This window comes from Corvus brachyrhynchos, unplaced genomic scaffold, assembly GCF_000691975.1.
Source record: "Corvus brachyrhynchos isolate BGI_N302 unplaced genomic scaffold, ASM69197v1 scaffold310, whole genome shotgun sequence".
NCBI classification, from domain to species: Eukaryota; Metazoa; Chordata; class Aves; order Passeriformes; family Corvidae; genus Corvus; species Corvus brachyrhynchos.
Window position 1 is genome coordinate 3,090,109 of NW_008236213.1, and position 25,497 is coordinate 3,115,605.

Sequence of the window (25,497 nt, forward strand, 5' to 3'; positions counted from 1 at the left end):
CAGGAATGCTTGCTCATTAGGTGATTTGTGACTTACTGCTTGCCTTCCCTGCTAGCTGCGTGGGAGGTGGATGGGGAGCAGGAGCACAAAACTCACAGTAATGGGATACTGAGGTCATTGGTTACCATGCAAAGAACGGTCTATTCAAAACTTACAGTATATAGTGGATTTTGTCTAAATACCATCTTAATGTCTGTTATTGATTTAAGCAGGCATAATTTTTTCAGCAAGGAAAAGGGGAATGTCTTTCATTACAGCAACTTACAACAATGGCGTAATACAAGCTATCTTTCAAATACACTAAATTACTCTCTGTTGGTCTGAAAAAATAATTCCGCTCTCCTCCCAAACCTTTTTTGCTCCATCCCACACATCAGAAGACTCTCCCAACTACAAATGAAAATAAAACCCCGGCATTCCAAACTTGAAAATCACACAGTCTCTTTGCAAGATGTCTTATGGTACTGCTCAATAATATCTTATAATACTTACAATAGTAACAGCAATATGGGTGGGACTTACAGAAGGCAAGCAGCACCAGAAACCCCTTCCCTCCTAAATGCTTGGTGCCGTTTAAATAAATGTGTGCTGTTCCTGGCTTCAAATGTTTACCAATTAAACAGAGAAGCTAGACAAAGGCCTGGTGCATGCACAGCCAGGCACACACAGGGATTACTGCTTTGTTAAGTGCTCAATAAAAACACAATAGTAGGGAGTAAGTTACAGTTTTCAAAAACTGCACTCATCCACCTCCCGCTGACCCTTGACACTGACATGCTGAAAACAAATAAACTACCCAGTATTGTATCCTGACAACAAGGTGTAGGAAATCACGTATGGCCTTTGGCTAGTGGCGGAGACAAGAGGGATTATGAGAGAGAGGGTTACATGCCTAAATATTTCTTCTTCCCAGTGAACGTGAATTATCCTATATTCCCATCTTCAGTTTTTAATATCTTGTGGTTTAGCAAGTCCTAAATCAGCCATTGTCAAGAGCATGTACATCAAGCTCCAGCAAATTCATTTAGAACTTAAAAATCCAATGCTCTAGAAAGCATGCACTTATGTGCCTCTGTTGTACACTTTGCAAAACAACACATCAGGCAACATCACAAATTGTGTAAAACATGCATTCTCCATAGTACAGTCAGAGGAGAATTAATGTCATGAGAAGCACAATTTCATTGCTCTGAATCCTGTGATCATTCGGTATCTCTCTTTATATACCCCCTTTTCTGACCAAAAGAAAACTACTTTGCCTTGAAGAAATGATGCATTCTTAAAACACTGCAGCTTATTTCAGATAGATTGGTGTTTAACTTTGATTGTTTCTGAGGATTTTAGTACCACCCTGTATGTCATTTAGTCTTTTCTTCCAGACCTTTCTATACCACTACTGTCAGCCTGCAGTTTCTCCCCTGCCTTTCTCTATACACAAGCTCCTAAATGGAACTTCTGCCTTTCTGAATCTGACAGCTTCCCCAGTAGCATAGCAATTCTCCAAAATAAAATGTAAAATGTATTTGAAATGGGACTAGTATCTACTGGCATTTATAGAACAGCAAGATAATGATGGAATAACTCTACCACATTAGAAGGTGAAGAGTCAGGCATTTGGCTGTTCACAATCCTTTTATGCCACATGGTGCTTGTGCCCCAGCCACAGCCAAGCTCCCAGCAGGGTAAGCTCACAGCAGGGGACACAAGTACTCAGTACTTCACTGTTGCCTTCTCTGAACCATTCCTCTTCTGCCCAGGAAGGTGTCTTCAAAAATAAATGTCCTACTAGCTTTGCGCCCATACTTCTTCATTCCTTGACAGGGTAAGCTGGAGGAAGATGAAGTGGTCTTGTTGTTCACCTGGAGCCAAGTGCATCCAGCACAAACAACATCTAAGCTCTCCCAGCATTTTCTGCTTCCTGTCATGTGAAGCATCAGAAGACCATTTATCTGTCTTCCTTCTCACTCCCCATCCACAGTCATACAGGCCACGTTAAAGACACCCCACTTGAAGCTGTGTCACCCTACAGAAATGGAATTTGTGTCAGTCTTCTTTATTCAGATGCACAACATGGGCACTCATCCATTCCTCCTGGCCCAGGCTCCCTCACCAGCAGGGTGACAGCCTGCTCCACCTGCATCTCCTTGCTCTGGCAGCTAGGACTCATGGGTGGGGAAGTGTGAATCTTTGTGGCCTTCATGCCACCATCGTTTCACAGGAAGGGAGCCTGTGTTCTGCAAGAAGGGGCAGGGGCAAAACTCCATTCATCCATCACTCCATCCATCCATCCATCCGTCCGTCCATCCATCCATCCATCCATCCATGTTTTACTTCCTCTCCTCATACAAAAGGACAATTGCTCTGGGGAAAGCAGACTGAGCCCAGCACAAGCAAAGGGGAGGTGTCTTGGTTTTATCTAGGGGAAGAAGGGCAGAGATACTCAGAGACCCACATGAAGGAGCGCACCCTTGTCCTCATCTTCCTGCCACAGCGCCCTCCAGGTAAGCAACTGCTCTGCTCAGGAGATGGAGATTTTCCTTTTGTGGCTGGATTTCTCTGCTCCTGACTCACAATAGGAATACTTTACAATACTTAAAAGGCAAAAAAAGAGTACAAAATTTACACATGTAATACATCAAAGGAGGTGAGGGCCCCTTTGATTCACTGTCTGCCTCAGCCCATCTAAAGATTTCTTTCCCACTGCCAGCAGCATCTTCTCTGTACCATACCCACACAAAACCTGCACAGCTGTACACAACAGCAGCCGTGAGAGGAGCTGTGCCAGTGCTCAGGGCTGGCACACCCTGGTACCTCCAGAGACTGGACAAGAGGCGCAACACAAGCAATCAACCACTCAGACCTGAGCTTGTCATTAATATGTTTTTGTTGAGTGTACCAATTGTGAGAGGCATCTTCAGGTCTGACATAATAAGGAGATATATTAACTGGACTGGTGGTAAAGTCACTTCTTTTTTTCATGTACTGGTCACTGATGATGACTCTCCAGAGGCAATGACTCCTCATCTCTCTGCATCTCCCAGGCCCACAGGACAAACCTTCTGAGCCAAATGAACAGTTGCCTTAGCAATAGATCCATCAACAGAATAAAAATCAAGTTAACATTTTTATTCACAAATTTAATGAGGTGTGTAATTTAAAATACCAGTTAGAAGAAAGAAAATAAATTAGATTCTCTTTAGTTGAAGAGCAATGGAGAGGAAATCTGTGACAAAGGCAGATTTAACATCAGCTTTTTAATTCTCCCAAGCCAACAAATAGAGTTCCAGCTTTGACAGACTAACCTATTGCAGGGTAAGAGCTGATTGTGTTTCCATGGCAGCCAAATTTTGAAGTCCAGAGTGCTGATTGCACCCAGTGAGAGAAGGTCATGTGGAGAATTAGGCTAGGCTGTAAAGCCCAGCATAGAGCTCATGCAGGTTCATCTGAGACAACATCTGATCACAACGTGAGTAGTGTGGCTAATATTTAAAGATCTTTTTTCACTAAAAAATATAATGACAATGTTTAAAATATAATTTCTACCAATGTGTTACAAATATAATTGATTATGGTTAATAGCTTTATACTAACTTTTCAAATGCTCTTTAAACTATCTCACCTTTTTTGCACAGCTTACAGAGTCATGCTATCTGCAGAAGTACAGATTTGTACAGTACAATTTGACAGTACAGATAAGTCAACAGTCACTTAATCTGTCTTTCCTTTGATCAACTCCCTAGTGTGATTTAGGCATTTTCTCCAGCTAACAAGGTAGTGCAGTGGCTGGACAAGTAATATGTTCTAAAGCTCTGACCCTGTCCTGGTGTAGCCTGGAATACAGTTAATTTTCTTCTTAGCAGCCAATACAGTGCTGTATTTTGCATTTAGTAAGAGACTAATGTTGACAACACAGTGCAGTTTTAGTTGTTCCTAATTAGTGCTCACCCTAAATCCAGGACATTTCAGTGTCCTGTGCTCTGCAGCAATCAGGTGCTCAAGAGGCTGGGGGAGCATGGCCAGGAGACCTGACCTGAACTGGCCAAAGGGATATTCCATACACAGACCAACATGGCCAGGGTGTGAAATGGGGGGAGCTGCAGGAAGACAGGCTGGGAGTTGGTCAGCAGGTGGCAAGCAGCTGTATTGTGCATCACTTGCCTTTCTTCGGTTTTATTCATCTCTCTCTCTCCTTTTATTGGAATTATTAATGATTATGTTGTTGTTGTGATGATGATGATGATGTGTTATTTCAATTATTAAACTGTTCTTATATCAACCCACCAATTTTACCATTTTCTGATTCTCCTTCCCACCCCACAAGGGTCAGGACAGTGATTCAGCATTGGAGGCATCTGGGGTTAGACCTGAACAGACCCTCAGCCATTGTGAACAGTACAGCTCACTGCAGCTGTACTTCTTTTCGAGTTAATAGGGATCAGAAACATAAGACTGTTTCTGACCAACAATACATATCTAGAGCATTTTACCATAACATCAGATTTGACCCTGCACCAAAAAAATCTACTTTTTGACTCCTAGAGTTAAGAGGTCCACTTGAAGCATGTGGAGCATGGGATGACCAGTCTGAAAGGAAGTGAAAAGCAAAGAAGCAAAGAGAACATCGCTATTATTTCCTTAGAAAGAAAAGTCTGAGGAATGTTCCAGAACAGGTCCTGCAAGGCATCTGCTTTAAATAATAACTTACACTGTAGCTGCCAGACAAAATAAACCTCTCCTGGGTTCAAAGCAATAGTCCACTTTTCCTTTTTGCAGGAATTATCAACACAAACCACTGCTGCCAGAAGCTTCCTCTCCCAAGAAGAGAATTCCCTTGGACATTGCAGGGAAGTGAAAAGCCTCAGTCTTCTGACTGGTGCAAGAATAACACTGAAACTGAAAACACCTAGGTCCTGATTTTGTCCTATCTCATAAAAGTGCAGCCAGAAATACTAAGAGCTAGTTCAGTTATGACATTTTTTTCTCAAGTCATGTTACATTAGTATGATTTCTTACAAGAAGTGGAAACTTTCCAGAATTTTTCTTAAGTCCTTTGAGTGTCTATGTTGGAAAGTTTTTGGAAGAAGTTATGATGAAAAGCAAGTTTCAGATGACTAACAAAAACCACAGTGCTGTTTAGATACACTTTGTTCCACTCCAAGTTACTCAGCCATTTAAACAAGTGTCATAATTTTCACTATTTATCGCTTGTACTTGCTCTCTGCTTACTCATGGACGTGCTGCTTCTCTGCAGCTGATGCAGCAGAAGAGATCGACTTGGCTGTGGTTTACCAAGCAGCAGCTAATGGGGATGTGAACACCCTGACTGCAGTGATCCGAGAGGATCCTTCCATCCTGGAGTCTTGTGACAGAGAGGGTAAATAAAAGCCGAACTTGTTCTCAGGAGATCTGTTGCTTCAGCTTGCAATTAAACTTTCCGTTTTTTTATTATGATTTTTGTGTTCAACAAATTATATTTAGTAGCAGAATATGGGAAATTTGAGTTATTCGTTGGAACATCCACTGGAAATGCACAGTTTGGATAATTCCTTCCCCCTATAATTGTAAGATATTTTTATATGATTACAAATAAGCTGTTCTGCTATAAGTAGAGAGTACTTTACCATTAATTTAGTTTATCTTATTTAGGGAGATGCTGAGAAACTGTTGGCATTTCAGGGGAGGAAAAAGAATGTTTTTACCAATGCCAAATGACATACATTCTGCACATCTCTAAAGCAAAGGTTACAGTAGGTGTACAGTCACAGTATGAATGGTTTTGTCAAGTATGAATCATTTTGCCAAATTATTGGTTATACAGTCTGCAATGATCTAAATGATCTGTTTTATCTGTCGGGCTGTGCTCATTTTGTGTTCAAGTTACTATTTAATGTTATTACAAATTATTGTACATTGGCTGGGTTTTCTATGCATCTGTTTCCTAAGTGAATAAGAACCACAGACCTCTGGAGGCTGTTCTCAAGAATAACCTTTTTTTTGTCAGAAGTATTTTTTTAATTGCAGTTTCTTATAAAGGCCTTTCTAAATTCTTAAAAATTCTTTTTAATTGCAGTGTTCTTCTATGAACACTGTCTTTTCTAATCTTTAACAGCTTCTACCAAGCTACCAATTTTTCTTACACTTTAAACAAGCCATTCTAACTGTTATCTTTAAAACATCTGCTGGTTAGTAGGGAAAATTTACTCAAGACAAAATGCTCCCAGTCCAGTTTGTTAATGGGAGAGACTAGGTATAAAAGGTGGGTGGAGTAGGTGGAGATGGATTGGTCAGCAAACAGAAGTATTCAGCTCCAGAATTAACTTGTTTCCTAGGTTGTCCATGCAAATGTAACTAAAGACCAGTTTTGCAACACAAAACATACAGCTCATATCTTGCACTTCTGTCAGGCTCTGCATGACCTCAGGTTGAGTAGCACATTTCCTCAGCAATCTCATTGAGTCCAGTAAGAATAATTATACTTCAACTATATATGAAGTTTCTAATAGTCTTATAGTTTCTAATAATCATGTTTATTCCCAGCTTAGTAATTTTAAATTGCTTTTTCAGATTCTGCAGGAAAATCTCTTGCCGTTTTTCAGCAGTTAACAGAATGGAAGGAAAAGGAAGCAATTAAATACTGTACTTCATGAAGAAATTTGATTATTAGGTTTAAATGTAGATTTCAGGGGTTTTACAAAACTGAAAATTTTTGCAGGATATTAAAAAAAGTTCTTATCAAAACAGGAAATAAAATGTCCTAGACCAAATCCAGACTTCAAATTAAGTTTTCTCTGCATAAAGGGCAACTCACACTTTTATACCTTTGCAAGGGACACCGCTTGATTTTGTAAGTCTTTTGAATACACAGACAGAATGAAGCTGGGTTTTGAGAAAATTAGACAAGCATCATCTGTCTACTAGTCATTCTGAAGAATATTAGCCTCCAGAATGGTGTACAAAACCAAAAGTTCATTTTGGGAACAGAAAAGCACTTTTCCCTCCAAAAGCACAGTTAATGAGGCAAAGCTTTTGCTAATATAGTCATGCTCTTTTTAAAATCAGTGGTCAGTGACTGGCATAGCAGTTACTTCCTGTCTAAAAAAAGCTGAGTACAACTATTGGACAGTTGTCAGAGAAAGGATTTGTTAACTTGCCAGTGTTAACATTAGAAAATAAGAAACTGTATCTTATAAACATGACAAAACAAAATTGTAAAATAAATTTGGCTCTCTTCCCCAGGTTGCACACCTTTGATGCATGCTGTGTCAGGACGCCAGGTTGATACAGTGAAGCTTCTGTTGAAGATGGGAGCCAATATTAATACTCAAGATGCTTGTGGACGTACCAGTCTGTCTCTGGCAACGTATTTGGTACCAAGACTTGGGGGACAAAGATGGAGGAAGGGAGTAAATGTGCAGACCAAATAAGATTTCTGCTTATGCTACAGAAAAACAAAAGTGCAAGACATTTAGTTCTAGACAACAGTGGAATTGGTTTTGAAACTTTACTGCGATGCAAACCTGGAGCAATGACTGTTACAAGAGGATGAGGACTCCTGTCAGATACTCCTGTCAGAGTGTCCTTTCTCTTTTGGGTTGTAAAATCAGTGCATGATATGAGGATGTCACAAGAAAAAATTTTTTCTATGCACTGGAAATTTCCCTCTTAATAGGCAGATTGACTTCTCCCCCTTGCATAGTCAGCATTAGATATTTATGCTCAGGTGAGGGCTTTCCTGTCTCAAATTCTGGTGATCAGCAGGCATGTGTTCCTGCACACCGCATGAACCAGGGCATTGCTTCTTTTCGCTGTGGTCCTGGACTTTGGATGGCCAGGCTGAGAACTGAAGTTCAGGTTGTTGCAGGTGCTGCGGCACTTGTTCAGATCATAAACAATCCAGTCCCCTGATCAACCTACATGCAAGTGGCAGGAGGGGCAGACATCCCACCGAGACATTTGGGAAGGGAATTGTACTTCAGAATCTATCTGAAGCAACAAGGATGGTCCTCTTCTCCTTAGTCTTCTACTCCTTGCGGGAGGTAATTCAGGTTTCAGAGAGAGAGTGGGGACCAAGTTAGCCGAGCAGATTGGGCTTCCGTTATTAATCGGACAGAAAGGAAGGAGTGTCCAGCCATGCTGCATAGTATGAGTTAAGCTGGATGACTGCCAGCCCATTTAAACAGACACTGTGGCAGCCTAATTAAATGACATACCTTGCACCTAGTTTCTTCCTGAAAATTCAGGACAAAAACAATGTTCCTGCTTAGCTATGCAATATTCAGCCAGAAAATAAATGTAGAAAATAACAAAACAGGCAGTCCCATCCAGTGCAAGGATCATGCCCCACTTACTTGAGAACAAACATTTCCTCTGCGAGATATTTTTAAAAAATCCCATAATAAGTGTCATGCTCCTTTTTTCCTTCCTCTTTTCCCGGAGGGGAAAAAATATTCTTTGGAAAAAAAGAAAAGACTGGAAAAGATTTAAACCACCCAGGCTTCTAAATTTCCATTTCTGTTTCTCTGAGGGATGTAACCAGAGGTCCAGAGAGAATTCAGCTGTGATGTCTGTCCAAACAAATGAGTTCAGGAGAGTTGCACAGTCAAGACTGCGTGTGGGACTTGGTGGCCTTGTACTTCCACCAAGAACTCCAACAGGGATGTTCTGATTCCACCATTCCCCACATTTGCCCCAGAAATGCTCATAATGCCAATCCAAAATAGCTCATATGGGAGGGAATGATCTTTATCAATTGCCTGCTGAGGTTTTAACGAAACACTTAAACTCATGCTTGATTTTGTTTAGACTTAAGTATATGCTGAAAGATTCATGCAGTCACAACCAGACTGTTTACTTGCTTTTATGTGGAGGTGATCAATAGAAGGTTTTAGTCCAAGAACTGATTCATCCCAGATGTTTTGGTGCTATTTTCAGTCTAGCATTGCCACTAATACAAACTTCTGCAACAACATTTATAAGACCACACTCTAAGGCTTTTTATCATTGATTTGCCATCCCTGCTAAAATCTCACAAATGAAATGAGATTGAGTGCTCATGTTCTTGGTTTGATCTAGCATGATTGAATTCACATGTAAGAATATGTGTAGTATTTGCTAGCGATACAGGAATTACCAGATTTTTACACACTGTTAGTGCTTGCCACAGCTGCAGGGAAAAAAAAAAAAAACAAAACAAAAGCAAACAAACAAAATACTGTGTAAATGAAACACCTTTTCAGAGAAATGAACAACCAACATAGTTTGAGACCCAGACTACAACGGGGAACTACTCTCAGTGCTGAGAACCCTCTACTGAGGAAAAAAAGTCCGGTTCCTCTGCTGCCAGAAATGGCTACAGTCACATGCGAATGCCAGCACCAACAAGAAAAGATCTGGCCTTACACATTTCACTTTCCTCTTTGATATGCTGTAATTTCTTTTTTAGGGCTGGCTAGAAGGCTGTGTCAGCCTGCTCAGGAATGGTGCTAAGCAGAACATACCTGACAAGAACGGGAGGTTGCCACTGCACGCTGCCACCGCAGAGCCTGATGTGAGGTATGTGCCTGGCTCCCACACCTTTTGCTGGCTGAATCTCACAGGTAGCCAGCAACCCAAGGAGACCCCACATTAGGAATAATAGTTGTGGCAGCTACACTTGTGACCTGCATCTTTGTTTAGTGGTTACCATGAAGCAGGTAGAGAGGAGGAAAAACATTGCACAATATTTGTGTACCAGAGGTCGATGTCCAGGTAAAGTGAGGAGCCTGGTTTAAGATTGCAATAGCTGGAGGAGTAAAAATAATTATAACAGAGGTTGAACCCCTGTGTTTCCCCTGCCCAACTACCTTTCTGTCACCTACCCACATGAAATATTTCAAGACTTCTTCTCTGGACTTCTTCTCTGAGTAGCATGGTAAATGTGAGAAAAGTTTTCCACAAGACAATCTCTCTGAAAACCCCTCCCATAAAGGGGAAGTTAAGGATTGGTGGTCTGGCTCATTTTTAACTACTGTTACTGAAGGTAGAGTAACAGCTACAGAGTGTCTTCACAAGAACTGTTAAGAAATATTCTCTTTGTCTGATTCCAGCCTGTGACAATAGGAAGGTTTAATAAATTTGGTTTGTACATTTGAACAAATTCAGTCAAAAATCTCCCCTAAGTAAATCATGCCTGAAGGTATAGGAACACTAAAATGCCCTAGGGTATATTACTGTGTCCCGCAGCCATAGGGAGAAGGAGAGAAGATCCAGCAGGCAGGAACTGTGCAGCAAGATTGATTTCTTTAATTATGTTACAAACTCTTTTATAGACTTTTTTCTTCATAATCTAATTGGACAAGGATCAGCCACTCCTTGGGGGTGATTGGCTAAAATCCTAAAACATCCATTGTCAAAATATTTTTCTACTGTACCATAAACAAGGCTTCTCAGGGTTGCAGGAGTTTGGTTGTTTACAGAACTCTGCTACTATCTCCTGTGAGAGAGAAAAGTCTCTCACGGACTTAGAAAACAGCAAGAAAATCCTTGCTAGCAGCATTTTTGTATCCACAAAGGAAGACATTAGAAATAGGTAAAACTTTCAGTACATGCAATATGTTCATGTGACTTAATCACTGAGTCTACAATTTTGTTCCTGTAACCATATCGGACCAGCCCAGACATCTGGCCATTTCTGCTGATCTTGTTCTCCAGCCTATTTTTATAGTTTTCTTCATTTTCCACATTATCTTTGCTTTTCATGCATCACTTGAAGGGAATAATTTGATATTTCTGCAAAAAAAAAGGTCACTATCATTAAACAAAGCCAACACAGAAAGAAGAGAATGTTTGTACAACACCACACATGCTGCTACTTGAAAGGGAACACTACATTAATCTACTCTACCAGGAGCACCCTGGCTCCCCTGAATGTTTTTCATGTTCTCCATGGATACAGGTAGACCTTTCTTTGCTTTACACAGTTTTGCTTTTCCTCTCTATTCCCACTGGGTTTGCCCCATGCCCAGACACAGGCCTGGAGCGCTGACGGGGGGAGGCTTTTCCATGGTTGTTGTCACTCCCTTGAATCCTATGTCATTGCCTAAAGAGAATATCCAATGGCCAGTTATGAAACGCTTTTGCAGCTATATTTGAAAGCTGGCAGTCCACTGCTGCAACCTCACATGCTAGATGCAGCATGGAAAGACAGAGACAGTTCATGTATCGATTTGATAATTGATTTATGTGCTCCAGTGCTTTCTATGGAGCCTAACAGGCAAGGTGGAAGGAGAATCAATTGCTGATCTATGCCTTTAAGAGTAGATATCAGAGAAACCTCAGCTGCATGGTTGGATATCTACATATTTAAACGGTAGCACTTAAGTTGCCATAATGGTCTAATGATGTAACGGAGTCAAAGTTTATCAGTGATAAAGATTCTAGTCAAATAATTAGATTTCTTTCACACACAGTGGTCTCATTGATCATATCTGGAGCTGAACCACAGAGCCCTGTATCAGATTATAAAACTATGTGATAAATGGGCTTTACAAGCATGATATCTCACTTTCGTTTTCCTCGCTAGTTGATATTTACCAAGACCTGTTTTCAGACACTGAATTTCTGAGATTCTGAGTAATTTTGCTAAATGACCACAGAATCTTTCTTCACTTCTACAAACTTTTACGAAACCAATCACAACAATTCTAGTGTCATCCTTTTCAGAGTTCCTATAATATGACTCAATTTAGAAAAGGAGGTATAACACCTCTTTTCTAGAAGAATTTGTATCCATACGCAAATGGATTTGAAATCAAAGCAAAATCCCTATCCTGGGATCTGCCCAATCATCACCCTCTTCATTCTGCTTTATAAAAACCCTAAATTTGGACTCTGAACACCTGAGGAAGATGTTACCTATAGATAAAATTTTCACCTGCAGAATTACCAAAATCATCCCTAAGCAACTGTAAATATCTTCTTTTGAATAATTTACATATCTAGTTCTTTGTTACCTGTAGGGAAGAACAAATTTGACATGCAGCATTCTCAACTTCATCTAATGCACACACCTGAGCACGGTTCAATCCAGAAAATACACTGGAAGTGCTTGAAGATAAAAAGCAGCAAAAGATTTTCATTCAGTCTCCTCTGCATGGGAATAAATGCAGGATTTTATACACTCGTTTCTGCATTACCTTTACATTTATCAGCTTTCCTTCCTTTATTCTTCATCATCTTTTACTTTCCTTGCTAAACAGCATGTGTTCTTAATGTCCAGGTTGTGAAGGTTTATAGCAAATTCACACTTTCAGGTGAGCCACAGGTTTGCACAATGATCCACTGAGGATACATCCTTCCTTTTGCTGGAATCATAAGAACTGTACATTCATGTTAGGATTGGCTTTGTTACAGCATGTGACTGGATAGTGTTTTTCATTTCCATCGTCCAGCCACATCCATCATCCAAACACTTCGCATCCTACTATAAAATACAGCCATCTTTGCCAAACCTATCGTGATTTCAGAACATCTTCACAAGATACCAAAAGGAAAAGAAAATCAAAATCCATGAAGTGTTAAAAATATTGTGCTTGAATAATATTTCGTTCATACTTTATTGTTCCCTCCACCAGAGGGGAGTGTTTGTAGTCCAATATTCTGTAAAATGTGAACACATGCATTTCTATGTTTTATGCCATAATAATGGCCCTATTCCAGCAGACATACTGTAAGGCCTTGTAAAATATTGGGGTTTGTGTGTGTAAACATCCAGCAAGCATGCTTATATACATATACACCCACACACCCACAATTGTGTACACTACATCACATTATTCTGAGATTTAAACAGAGTGAAAAATCCTTACAGAAGCTGGCATTTCTGTTATTTTAGGACATTATAAAATAGGTTGACAGTTAATTGCTAAGCTACCAAAAACTACACACACATATACTATTATACATTCTGATTCTAGCCTGGCAATCAGCATAGGAGTTATTCCGAGTGGATCTTCTTTTGATTCCAAGCTCCAAACTTCTCTTGTTACCATAAGCCATAAAGTCCTATTTGTTTTTCTCATATGACAAAGCTCAAAAGTAAGATACTGACCTGTGCCCGTCACTAATACTGATTTTTCATGAAATTGCACATTTTGGTTTTTAAAAAACCGTCAGTTTTTCAGGTTTAGTCAGGAGTACAGCACACTGATTATATCATTGCTTCCACAGGCTTCTGAGCGTGCTTCTGCAGCAGTCAAATCTTAGTGAAATTAATCATCAGGACAATGAGGTGAGTGAGCTTGTGCTTCAAGTCACAATCCCTTGAATTGAGGGCATAGAAGCCATTCAATTTTACAATGGGACTTCACACTACCAAAAATTTCTATAACGCTTTTGCTGAACTCTGCAAAGTACTATCTCATTTTTCTTTCTATACGCTATGTACCTGTAGGCTAATAAACCTTCTCTGTATTCAGCCATCTATGAGGTACCTTGAATCCATCTCTTAAATCATTTGTCAAGACAATAATTGCCCTTGATTCTTCTGAAGTTAGACACTGGACCAAATCTTCACCTTTACCAATCATAAGTGTTCAAGGCCCAGCTGGATGGAGCTCTGAGCACCCTGGTCTAGTGGAAGGTGTCTCTGCCCATGTCAGGCAGGTTGGAACCAGATAATCCAAGCCAGATAACCCAAGCCAGTCTATGATTCCTTGATCCTTGATCAGAGAGCCAGCATTACACAGAACAGTCATGGAAGCACAAAAATTTGTGCTGTTGTCTTCCATATGAAATCATGTCCTGCATGTATATATAGCATACATAGGAGAGTGTTAACTTCCCATGTTTTTCTCCAAAGAGAGAAGCCAAGACACAAGAGAGATTCTGAGTGTCTTTTCATATGTTTCTCTTCATTCTAACAGTTGCTCAAGAACGTGTATCTTTTCCACAGCGCCAGAATGGCCAGAGGGCTGTTAATTTGTCCTCTTTCTTATCCACTGAAAAGTTGTAGAACCTGCTCACAACACCCTAAACCAGATATATATGCTTTGTCTTGCTGTAGAAATATGTTGCTAATGAATTGCGTGGAACTGTGGATCATCATTTCATAATATTTTGCTGTAATGCACTGCTACATGCAATTTGGAACTTTTAGTCCATCTCATTGTCATTTGGCGCTGACAATGTATTTTTTCAAGTGTCAGTACTAAGCCCTGAATACTCATGTTTTCCGAAAAATGAGGATCCTCATAAATGTTTGAAACTAATAGAGCTGTTCTCTTGGCATAAGTAAAACACTTCTGTTTTCTCATCTGACACTTGAGAAAAACACCCTGATGAATGCATGAACACGTAAACAGTAAGAAATACACCTGGAGGTTTCATAGCTTCCACAACTGTGTCTTTCTGTGGGTTTATTAGTTAAGCCTGTGAGATGACAATGTGAAGAAACATTCCCTGTAAAAGCCTTGAATCTGAACAAAACAAGTGTCACACTATATTTCTCACATTCCCATTTCTTGGGTTTTGTCCTTTTATGTCCCCTACTGCTCCTTATTTTGTATGAATGTGCAATTGTTTGGCTGTCTCACCTCTTGTATTCTGCTGGACCTTCAGCTTTGACAGTTCTGATATCACTCTCATGCTTCCACTTACAAGCAGTAGTGCATCTACCAACGGATGCCACTCCAGGGTGGTAGCACTATGCACAAATGCTGTGGGCTAGGCAGTCATTGCCTGCTGCAGAAAGCCTACAAACGTGAGCTGCTGCTACAAACAGTTCAATGCTCTTTGCTCAATTGGGCGCTCCGAAAGGACATGTGGAATGTACCAATTATCAGACAGGAAATGGAGAAGAAAACAGGAAGCTCTCTCTGAATCCTTGGTGCAGCCACATGGCTACAAGAGTAAACTGAAAAAAGATATACAAGAAAAGGATTACAAAGATGATAATAGTTTTAGAGCAACTTCCTTACACGGGCAAGCTAACTAAAACTAACTAACTATAATAGGACTTTCAGCTTGGCAACTACTACAGAGGGATGATATAAACCCATGGTATCATAAATTGCATGGAAATGAAAAGAGAATTATTATTAACTGATCTGGGATTCTTGCATATGAAAATATGGGGACATCTATAAAAATTATCAGGCAATAGTTTCAAAGAAAATGAAAATAAATACCTTTTCAGAAAATGCATCATTACCCTCTGAAGCGCTGGTTGTCATAGGAATTCTTTAGTCTAATTACCAAATATTAGGTGGCAGTATATTGTCAAGCCTTGTTTCTTGTATTTTTACACTAAGCACCTGCTACTGACCTCGCTGAGTTTTATCACTGTACTATAGAGATCTTTGAAAACTATCAGCAGTTTTACATTCTATGTTACAGCTGATTTGCTGGCTACCGCAGTAGAAACAGAGAGAAAGTTGATTTTTCAAGGATTTTTTCTTTGGCCATACCAACAGACTGAGAAAGGATGACAGAAAGAAACCGTAGTTTCTCCTTCTTCAGGGATTTTTCTGCTCTCCAGGACTAGTGACAAGTACTCATTTCCCAGCTGGAAATCACTGAAGCCTTGTAGATAATGGCACTCACAGATAATGTGTGTCCATCAACAGTACTAAGTCACCCATGTCTACTGACATCAATGTCAGAGCTCCCATTAATTTCATTGGTGCAGGAGTTTACCCTCAATTTTGGTTTCACAAAACTGAAACCCCCATGATTAAGCTTTGCAAACGCTAAGTAAAACCAAAACTGCTCTCATTCAACTGCTCTGTTGTGTTATCACCCATACTTAAGCCACATGGGAACTTAGAAGTCTTACAAGATACGTGATGATTGAGAGAAATGAATGTAAAGGCATTCAAGCTTTTAGTCAGAAAATCACTGCAAATAACTTCCACTTTAATGCACTGATAAGCTGTCTGCATCAATACAGCTCATACTTTACCTGGGTTGTTACCAGTCAGCTTTATGGTGCTCTACTTCAAGTTTTAATTGCTTTTCCACTCAACCTTTTTTTTTAATGCTTCTTATCCTTTTGGAAATCAGACAAGACCCTTGAAATGCATTTTTCTGGTAAGAGAGAAAACAACACCTGCCCAAAGTGAAATGTTACCACACCTGAAAAACACCAGCAATTTTTTAGAAGCACAATAAATGACTAAATTTATACAGACAATCTTAATCCTTATGGATACAGAGTAAAAGATAGGTGTGTGTAACAATGCTGAAGGTGCAAATATAGGCCAAGAATTCTCTGATCTAAGACTGATTGGATGCAGTTAAGATGGAATGAAAATGCAGGGGAATACCTTACCATTTGCTTTGCTTTCTCCCTGAAGAGTAAATATAAAATGTTTATATTGTGACTTTTTTGTGGACATCACTCTGTCAGTTCTTTAGCTTGCTGACTAGTGCCAGCTGCAATACTAGCTTATGATATTTATTTTGGATCAAAGATAAGATAAAACATAAACATCACTCTGTGTAATGCTGAAGCACCAGTCTAAACCAGTCTTTTCTCACAGGATCCAAGCTGAGCAGTGAGGAACTGTCTCCCAGCCATCGTTGCCCTCACCACAGGTTTTTTGTAACAGGCTATAGGCATGTATGGAGGTAGCATTTGTGTTTGTATCCATTTTCTATAATAATTCCAAAAAGCTAATTGCTTGGTTCCCCCTGATGACTCCACTAATTCAGAAGCTGCTACTATTTCAAATCAAGGTGACGAGGGAAGAGTTTGTCCACCCTGGATGGCTTAAGGGCTGCCTAGCCCTTAAAGACTTGAAGGGTGCTCCTGTGAGTGACAATAATTTGCCCTCTGGGTTTGTGGCTTACAGGGCATGACTTCACTCCACTGGGCTGCATTCCACAACAGACCCCAGCACACACAGACTCTGCTGCACAAGGGAGCAGACCCAACTCTGGTGGACAAGGACTTCAAAACAGCTCTGCACTGGGCAGTACAGGTGAGCCACACCATGGTCCCATTGGGATGTTTATTGAGCTGACTTGGCTATTGTGGTGTCCTAAATACTCCTAAGGATATAGCTGGGGATGTGGAACAAGGAAATTGGATGCTAAGAATGCCCATTAAGCCCCAGCATTTTGCCAGTGGGTATGGATCAAGGATCTAGCATCTTCTTCGGAGACCAAAGCATACTCAATATCGGCTTTGCCCTGTTGCCCTAAAGTTTTCATTCAGCTCAGTGGGACTATGTGTATGCTTCATATTGAACTCACGCCTAATTTTTTTTCACTAAATCAGGGTTTCAGAAACCAGCAGCTTAAATAGTCTTGCCAAAGGCCTTTGGGAATAAAATAATGTAAACACAAGTTAAAACACATTTAAAGAGATACAGCTGTGAAATAATTAGCTGAAGGGTTGAGACCCTACTTCTCTGGAGACTGGGGAAGACATGGAGCAAACACATTTTCTGTTGAGCTGTACGTTCCTATCTCATACGCAAAAAAACATTGTCAAACACTGAGAACATCATTAGAGAAACAAACCATATAGGTTTAATGTGACATTAAAAACTGTATTATGTAATTGTTAGTAAGTGATCTAAAGCACAGCATAATTTACTGGCTTTCGTAGTTTACTGCAGAAAACTGCCCAGATGAAATCGTATGTTTTAACTTGCTCACTTGCCATAGCAGCTTCCAGTATCGATGTTCAAATCACGTGCACAACAGATAAGCCAAAATAGAACTCACACAGAAATCCAGCAACATTTTCGTACAATGACCAAATATTTGCATCCTTATCTTTTGGTCTAAGTTTGCTCTTCTTAAAAGAGGTGTCAACAAAGAAATTTAAAATCTCTGAACTGCCATATACTATATTTGTTATGGGGGGGGGGTAAGGACATCTGAGCAAATAATCTGTTCCTTCAACCATAGCCTCACAAAGATGGTTAATATAATAGGCCTTATTTTTTTTTTTTCTGAAGTAGAGGTATATTTTGATCTCTGCAACTGGTATTATTTCAAAAGTTTTGTTCTTCTTTAATCCTCATCATTCTTAAATTGGACTTGTTGTTTGCCTTTGGAGACTAAAGGTATCTACTCTGCTATCTGTTGTGCATTTTTACCAGGTTTATTCCAGTTCTGGCTGCTTCCAGTGGGAAATCTCTGAAACTCATGCAAACGCCTGCATGATAGCCAGTGGTCTGTATCATAGCTCTAGGGACAAACTGTCTGACAAACAGAAAGACAAAAGTGAATCCTCTTTATAACATTCAGAGTTCCCCTCCTTCCTTAAGCTTTCCCTGATTCTGTATTGTGTACGTTTCATTGTTTAATTCCACTGTTAACTCGCACCTCCACCCTTCTCTCACAAGTGTGCAGAATAACTCTTGAGAAATGGGGAGATGGAAACTGCAAAACCCACTTGGCCTCAGGTGGGGGACAAGTCACAAATACCCTCTTTTCCTTTAAGCTGCTCCTGGAAATGAAGAGGAAGTGTGCAGAATGACACACACCCACACCCACCCCTTTTTCCCTTCCTGTGAGATTTCTGCCATTAAACCTTATAAATTGCTTCTTCCATCCACATACTTCTCCACACTCTAGGTCCAGAAGGGGCAGTTGAAATACCAGAGCATGAAATAGATCTGTTCACATTTCTCTTACTCAAGAAGAAAACTCTTGGCCAAGAAAAAAAACACTTTCATGCAGTGCTCTCTGCTGCCCTTTTAGGCTCAGGAGATTTGGCTACTGTGGACAGGCACAACTTTTTCTGCTGTGACAGAGAACAGAACAACAGCTCTGCTGTATGGGATCATCATTATGTCTAATAGCCTCCTCCATGATTGCTGGAAAGGGAATATTTTTCCTTTAAGAATTGTATAAATATCTTTAGAGAACAAGAGACTCACAGAGCTCAGACAGTACAGCTGCAGGGGTTATTTTTGGCTGAATAGAGCCCTGTGTTTCTTTTTTTTTATTTTTTAATGCAGTACGGGGAAGAGCAGACACTGCACAGAAACTTGTTTCAGAGGTTGCAGGAAGGAGGCAGTTCATGCACACTGGGCTGAAACACAGAGTAGGACCATAAGAAAACCATTGCCCACCCTTCAAAACCAAATTCTTGGGCATGGGGCATATTTGATATGAAATCATTGTTCCATGCTGGCTCTGTCAAAGACTGCATGTTTCTGGCTTTGTCTTCCATCAGGCATCGTGGGATGATCAGTCCCATCCATGTACCCAGCAGACCTTGCCCACACCAAGGTCTGCCTCTTTTGAAAAGCTCAAACCTCCTGCCATTCAAGTTCACATCTTAAGTGCAAAGGTATCAGTGTCAAAAACACTGATAATTACTGTTTGGCGTGAGACTACCTCATACCACATTTTTCACACATGCAATATTTCTAAGCGCTGGTGCAGACAGGCCTACTAGGAGTGTCTCAGGAGGTATTTCTCTCATTTCACTGCAGCCAGCATTAATTACTGTAGTGAAAAGGAAACACACCTTTGAAATAAAAAACTGTTAACTGATACTGGGACAAAGGGTAAAGTCATTCTAACAACTCTAGATAATGGTATTATTGAAATCCTAGTAAAATATAGTATATACCACACAGCATGCACTATCCTACTGCACAGTACTAGACTATAAAAGTATTAGTAGTACCTTGGAAGCAGCTTGGGAAGATTTGGAATCTTGTTATGTTGCCTTGCCAGTTGTCATCATTTTTACCAGAATTTTCTTTGTCTCTTTCTCAAAGACTCTGGCTCCCAAAGACATACTATTATGTGAAAAAATAAACAAAAAGGATAAACAAAAAACAGTTTGTTTTTTTTTTTTTAAGTGAAGAGGTACAAGCCTGTAGGAATAAAAAGAAAGCAACTAGAAAGAAGCTATTAAAAATAATATTCTGCCACGGGGACCTGTGCTTATGATTTTTTAATAGGCTGACTTGGAGTGCAAAGTTTTAAAAAATTAGAAGCCAGCGTATTTGTTCCATAACAACAATTCAGTTGTTTCATTCCCCTGTTTCCTGAGAAGAGTGTAATACCTGTATATATAAAACACACTGTAAAAGAAATACTTAAGTAATTATTAATTTGTGTTTGGCCAAGCATTGCAGTCTCTCTGTAATTACTTGGAAGGTGAAAGCACACTTAAATGTCAGGATCTGTGGGAAGGAATGTCTCCATTGCTGTAGGAGATCTCAAGGACGGAGCTGGTTATCCGGCCAGAGCAGAGGAAGGGTCCAGGGAAGGCAGTGGTGGCTCAGAATCTCTCCCAAGGGATCACTGCTGTCCTCCTCTCTGCCCTGCACCCCATTGTTTCATGTGGGCTCCATATGGTGGAAGAATTCAGAGAGACTTCCAAAGACATCTTAAAACCCAGTGAGTGTTTCTCTACTGCAGGTATGTCTGTTGTTGGACTGGCCAGAAAAGGTGCATTTGCCAGGAATGGTTCACAGTCTAGTTGGTTTCAGTCAGATTTCTTTCCCTGCAAAATTGTATTTCTTTTCTCCCTATTACATGCAGTTTTCTAGAGATGGCTTGAAAGGAAGAGTAGTGATTTCCTTTTTTATGTCACTAGCTTTAAAGATGATTTTGACTGTTAACAAACAAGTCAGAAAGATATTCAATTTTCATTTTTTAAGTATACACTTTAAAAATCTCTTTCTTGTGTAAATATTGTCATTCCAGCAATGGTACAGCTCTTGCTTATGGAGGCTGGAACATTGCATAGCAGCAGGGATCTACAGAGTGAGCTGTCAGGTTGCAAAACAAGACGGAAGAGAATTTGCAAATAGTTTTGAGGAAGAAATAAACTTGCTTTAATACCAAAGAGGATTTTTCCATAAAGTGCCCTAAATATTTGTGACACTGTCTGCAGCAGTGAATTAAATGTGCTTGAGTCTTGGCTCTGGCGCTGAGGTGAACTATCATGGGACAACCTGTGTCCCTACTGCTAAACTCTCTTATTCTCCAAAACAGGATGGCCATACACAGACCACCTACTGGGAATGATCTGGACCCATGCGAGCTCCAGGAACTGCTAGGGAAAGTATTAATTGACCCAGGCCAAGGGAGGATTTTAATAATTACATGGTACAGACAACCAAGTTCCAGTGCTGAAGGATGTTACTGAGTGCTACTTAGTTTTTTATATAACTGCAACCTATCACTTCACTTTTAGTTATCACAGAATCATGGAATAAACTGAATTGGAAGGGACACACAAGGATCATTGAATCCAACTCCTGGTCCTGCACAGGACACCCCAAGAGTCACACCATGTGCCCAAGAGCATTGTCCAAATGCTTCTTGAACTCTGTCAGGCTTGGTGCTGTGACCACTGCCCTGAAGAGCCTGTCCCTGTGCCCAGCCACCCTCTGGGTGAAGAACCTTTTCCTAATACCCAACCCAAATCTCTCCTGACACAACTTCAGGCCATTCCCTTGGGTCATGTCACTGGTCACCACAGATCAGAGATCGGTGCCTGCTCCTCCACTTCCCCTCACGAGAAAGTTGCAGACTGCAATGAGGACTCCCCTCAGTCTCCTCCAGGCTGAACAGAACAAATGACCTCAGTTGCTCCTCATACAACTTCACCTCAAGGCTTTTCACCATCTTTGTTGCCCTCCTTTGGATGCTCTCTAACAGTTTAATAACTTTATTATACTGCAGCACCCAAAGCTGCCCCAGCACTGGAGGTGAGGCCTGCCTGATGCCCCCCAGGACACGCTTGGCCCTCCTGGCTGCCAGGGCACTGCTGCCTCATGTTCAACTTGCCACTGACCAGGACCCCCAGGGCCCTTTCCATGGCACTGCTCTCCAGCCTCTCACTCCCCAGTCTGTCCATACATCCAGGGTTGTCCCATCCCAGGTACAGAATTCTGAACTTTCCCTTGTTGACTGACCTTCATATGGTTGGTGAATGCCCATCTCTCTAACTTGTGCCTGGGAGGGAGTCAACAGCTCCTCCCAGTTTTGTAACATCTGCAAACATGCAGTATTGTATAAAGTATATTTTGAGTACAAAATCTCACCAGTTCAACCAGATCATGAGAAAAACCGCCTTTACTGAAATAATAGACTGTTAAAAAGACCTTCAAGTATGAACATGCCAAAGATGATGTAATTTTTCATGCCAATCAAATTTCTGAGGTAATCAATTGCAGAACTCCCACTGAGCTTAGCAGGAATTTGTCTTGGGCAAAGACTGTAGGTAAGCACAGGATAATTGCCAGACCTCTTCCCAGCACACAGTCTATGTGTAACTCCACAGAGGATGCCAGAATATGAGTAATGTACATGCAACACACTTCTTGCATATCTAGGCATGAGTGATCTCCTATGCCTGACAAAAGGCACTTGAAGACAAATGTTTCCGTTTCTCTGATAGAATAAATCCTTATTCTACTTCAGATAATAAAAATTACTTCTTTTCCAAAGTATGTAAACAGCTTATTTGGAGAAATCAGTCCTTACAATAAAGCAATAGCAGGGGAAAGTTGCCAAGTGATTTTAGTCATAGTCATAGTCATTTACACAGTAAATCATATGCACTTAGACTCCAAGTGAAAATAAATTCTCAGAGAGACTTGGCCAGTGTTTCATGCAATGTTTTGTTTGAGCAAAGAGTGGGTAAGAGAGGCAGGGACATATTATAGCCAGAGTCATGCCTCCATGACTGCCTTTGTCATTTGGTACCTTTTTCCAACACACATTAAGGCTGCTAAAAGGATAAATATTTTAAAAACATCACGTCCCCTAGCTGTACCAGAGACAGAAATGCTCTGAGGACCACAGGACAAAGTTTCCTGTACAACAACACGTTCTCTTTCCAAGTGTACCACAAAGTCAAGCCAAGCTGGTTCACTCTGACTCTGCAGAGATGGTGTCTCTGTGGGTGTGTAAAGCTGCAGCACTCAGGTCAGGTGAAGACAAATGAGCTTCGCTCTGGGCTGAGTCTCACCAACATAACTACAGTGGTGTCAGTGGAGTTGTTACTCATTTGTATTGGTTTGCCATCAGAAACACACCCTGTGAAGAGCCTGGGCTGCATTCAGGGGATCTCTGGCACAGCTTCCTTGGCAGGAGGAAAGATGAAGCTGGTATTATGAATTGTTTCCCTCCTCATCACAGAGACCACTTTTCCATGTACTCTCTAGTGTAAAGAAACCACAGGGTGCTCTGAATTTTTGCTCACTTCTCCACTGCCAATTTCAGCCATCTAGCAGCCAGGAAATGACAGCAGTCAAGGTAGACTGAGTGTGTTTCCATTCCTTAGCTATCCCTAGTCTTGGGTGCAGAGGGGGAGGTGCTGGACGTCACCAGCACCATACATGGCATAAAGCTCAAATGTGTGCAAAACTCTTCAGCAACCCAAACTGCCAATTTAAGGACATTTCTCACTGCACTGTTTGCTGCAGACTAGAAGCCACATTATGTCTCTGCTTTTGAGTTCGGCATTCTCCATCCTTAAAACAGCAGACACTGCACCTACAACAAGATAGGCATATGTTATTCTGATACTGCCTTAATATCTGATTCCAACCTGACTTATCCTCACAGCCGATGCAACGTTTGTCTTGCTCTGATTCTAGGATGAAATTCTAAATTGTATTACAGTAAAAGTAATGATGTGATATAGTCCTACAGTGCTCTGCATGTGAATATGAGGAAAATGGCACTTCAGTGAAATTCATCACATAAGGAAAAAAGTTGTGTTGGAAGAATAGCTGAGTTTTGTCTGTATAGCTGTAACTAAACACAGTTTCTGCCACAATAGCCTTAAGTTAAAGATCAGAGCTTTTCAAGATCCAGTCCAGAGATCCATGTGTTAAAGGATATGGAATGGCTTCTGCTTTTGGTAAATACTGAATTTCAGAATAAAGAAAAAGGTTAAAAATGACTTTGAAGGGAAAGATGTATTTGCCAACATAATAGCTTCAACTAGAGTTATAAAGGAAAAAGTCCACAGACAATTTATTTGTTCAAATTTTGCTTTGGGTTGCTCAAAAAAATACTTTAAATGGTTCATGTTTATTTCAGCAAAGGAGAAAAAGATTATGTTTCGTTTGTCTGGTTTATTTTCCAGTGGTCCTGCTGGTGTTACAGTTGATTTCAGATTATTCTATGTGTGTCTGTTTGTGAAGGATAAGAGGAAAGACAAAAGGGATTGGATTTTCTAACATAAAACTCAAACAGCACCCAATGATGCACATAGATGGTTTGCAAGAGGAAGCTGGAAGTCCTTATGTAAATATAATTTATTTTGCTTTTTTATAAAAGTGAGTTATCTCCCAGAGTAGTGCAATGGTAATAGTATTTGTTTGTTCCTGCAGAAAGGAGTGAAATAATGCTTAAAATCTCAAGCCACTCAGGGGTGGAACAGAAGACATCAAAGAAAAGGTCAAAGCTTTAGGTTCATATTTATGGAACTGAAAGATGAGAGAATGTAAGAGAGGAGAAAACACAGGCAGACTAAAGTGCAATGCTAATGATAAGAAGCAACATCAAGAGCTTCTGGTGGAGAATTTCCATCCAGCAAAGCTGGCTACAGATATAGGAAGGCTTTAAACAGCATGCTAATGCAAACAGACCGGAAATATAGGAGAACAAATACAACCTAACCACATCCAGAGGTATTTACTTGGAAGAAAATTATTTTATTCGGGTTTTGTGAGAACATTTAAGTGGTCCACAGCTTGTTCCTCTCCCCTTCCCACCTCTCCATTACTGGTAGCAGGCTTAGAAAACTCCTTTCATATGACTCCTCTTCGGCACCACCTTATCTAGTTTACTAGAGTATTCTGAAGAGGAAAAAAAGTTAACCCTCTAAACAATGCAGTGAACAAAATAAAACTTCTCAATATTTATGATTGAAGACCTGGCAGAATAAAATGCAATGTTATGGTAGAATATAATGTAAGTGACAAGAAACTTTCCAAGTAAAATTATTGTTCTACTTATCAGTTGGATATAGAGAGGTCTGAAGTATAAGAACCACAGCTGTAGTAACAATGAGATAAATTGAGAAGATATAGCTGAAAGAACTGTCGAAACCAGAAAAGTGTCACAGAGGTTCAGGATTCTCCTCATGGTACTTGATTCAGTAGATACTTCCTGAATAACTGGTTTTTTATTTGAAAAGCACGGAGAGATGCAACTCTCAGAAGTCTGACTTTTATTAACCAACCTATAGAAACCAGAGTTGTAATCAAGTGTGAAAGCTAGATACCCTGTTAGTGAATTGGCTGTTTGCCACTGTCTGGAGATGACACAAATTTCAGACAAAAATTTGCATAAAGCATTAAGACAGATTTTCTTACAGGGGCTCATGGATCCAGGCTTTAGGACATTTCTTCTTCATAAAGTAAGTTTAATTGAGATGAGTGATCTAAGGAAGAAAATTGCACTGAAGAGAATCAATAATGGGTAGAAGCAGATAAAAGTGTGAGATGACACAAAAGTGTAACAAAAACGGGGGGGGGGGCCTGCAAAAACGATTAGAAAGAAACAAGAAAAATGACT

At 40.3% G+C, this 25,497-nt stretch overlaps 1 protein-coding gene across 4 annotated transcripts in view; it reads left to right on the forward strand.

The window, feature by feature from the left end:
* Nucleotides 1–25,497, forward strand: part of ANKRD55 (ankyrin repeat domain 55) — a 47,250-nt gene that overhangs the window by 2,327 nt on the left and 19,426 nt on the right. For 2 of the 4 annotated variants that reach the window (XM_017744130.1, XM_008643026.2), the window contains exons 2-6: nt 5,252–5,374; nt 7,237–7,367; nt 9,443–9,552; nt 13,207–13,267; nt 16,830–16,958. In XM_017744130.1, coding sequence (XP_017599619.1) covers nt 5,252–5,374; nt 7,237–7,367; nt 9,443–9,552; nt 13,207–13,267; nt 16,830–16,958 — 554 coding nt within the window. Of the gene's footprint in view, nt 1–1,224; nt 2,502–5,251; nt 5,375–7,236; nt 7,368–9,442; nt 9,553–13,206; nt 13,268–16,829; nt 16,959–25,497 lie in introns of those variants that run through there. The other 2 variants (XM_017744126.1, XM_017744138.1) reach the window with 2 other exon arrangements.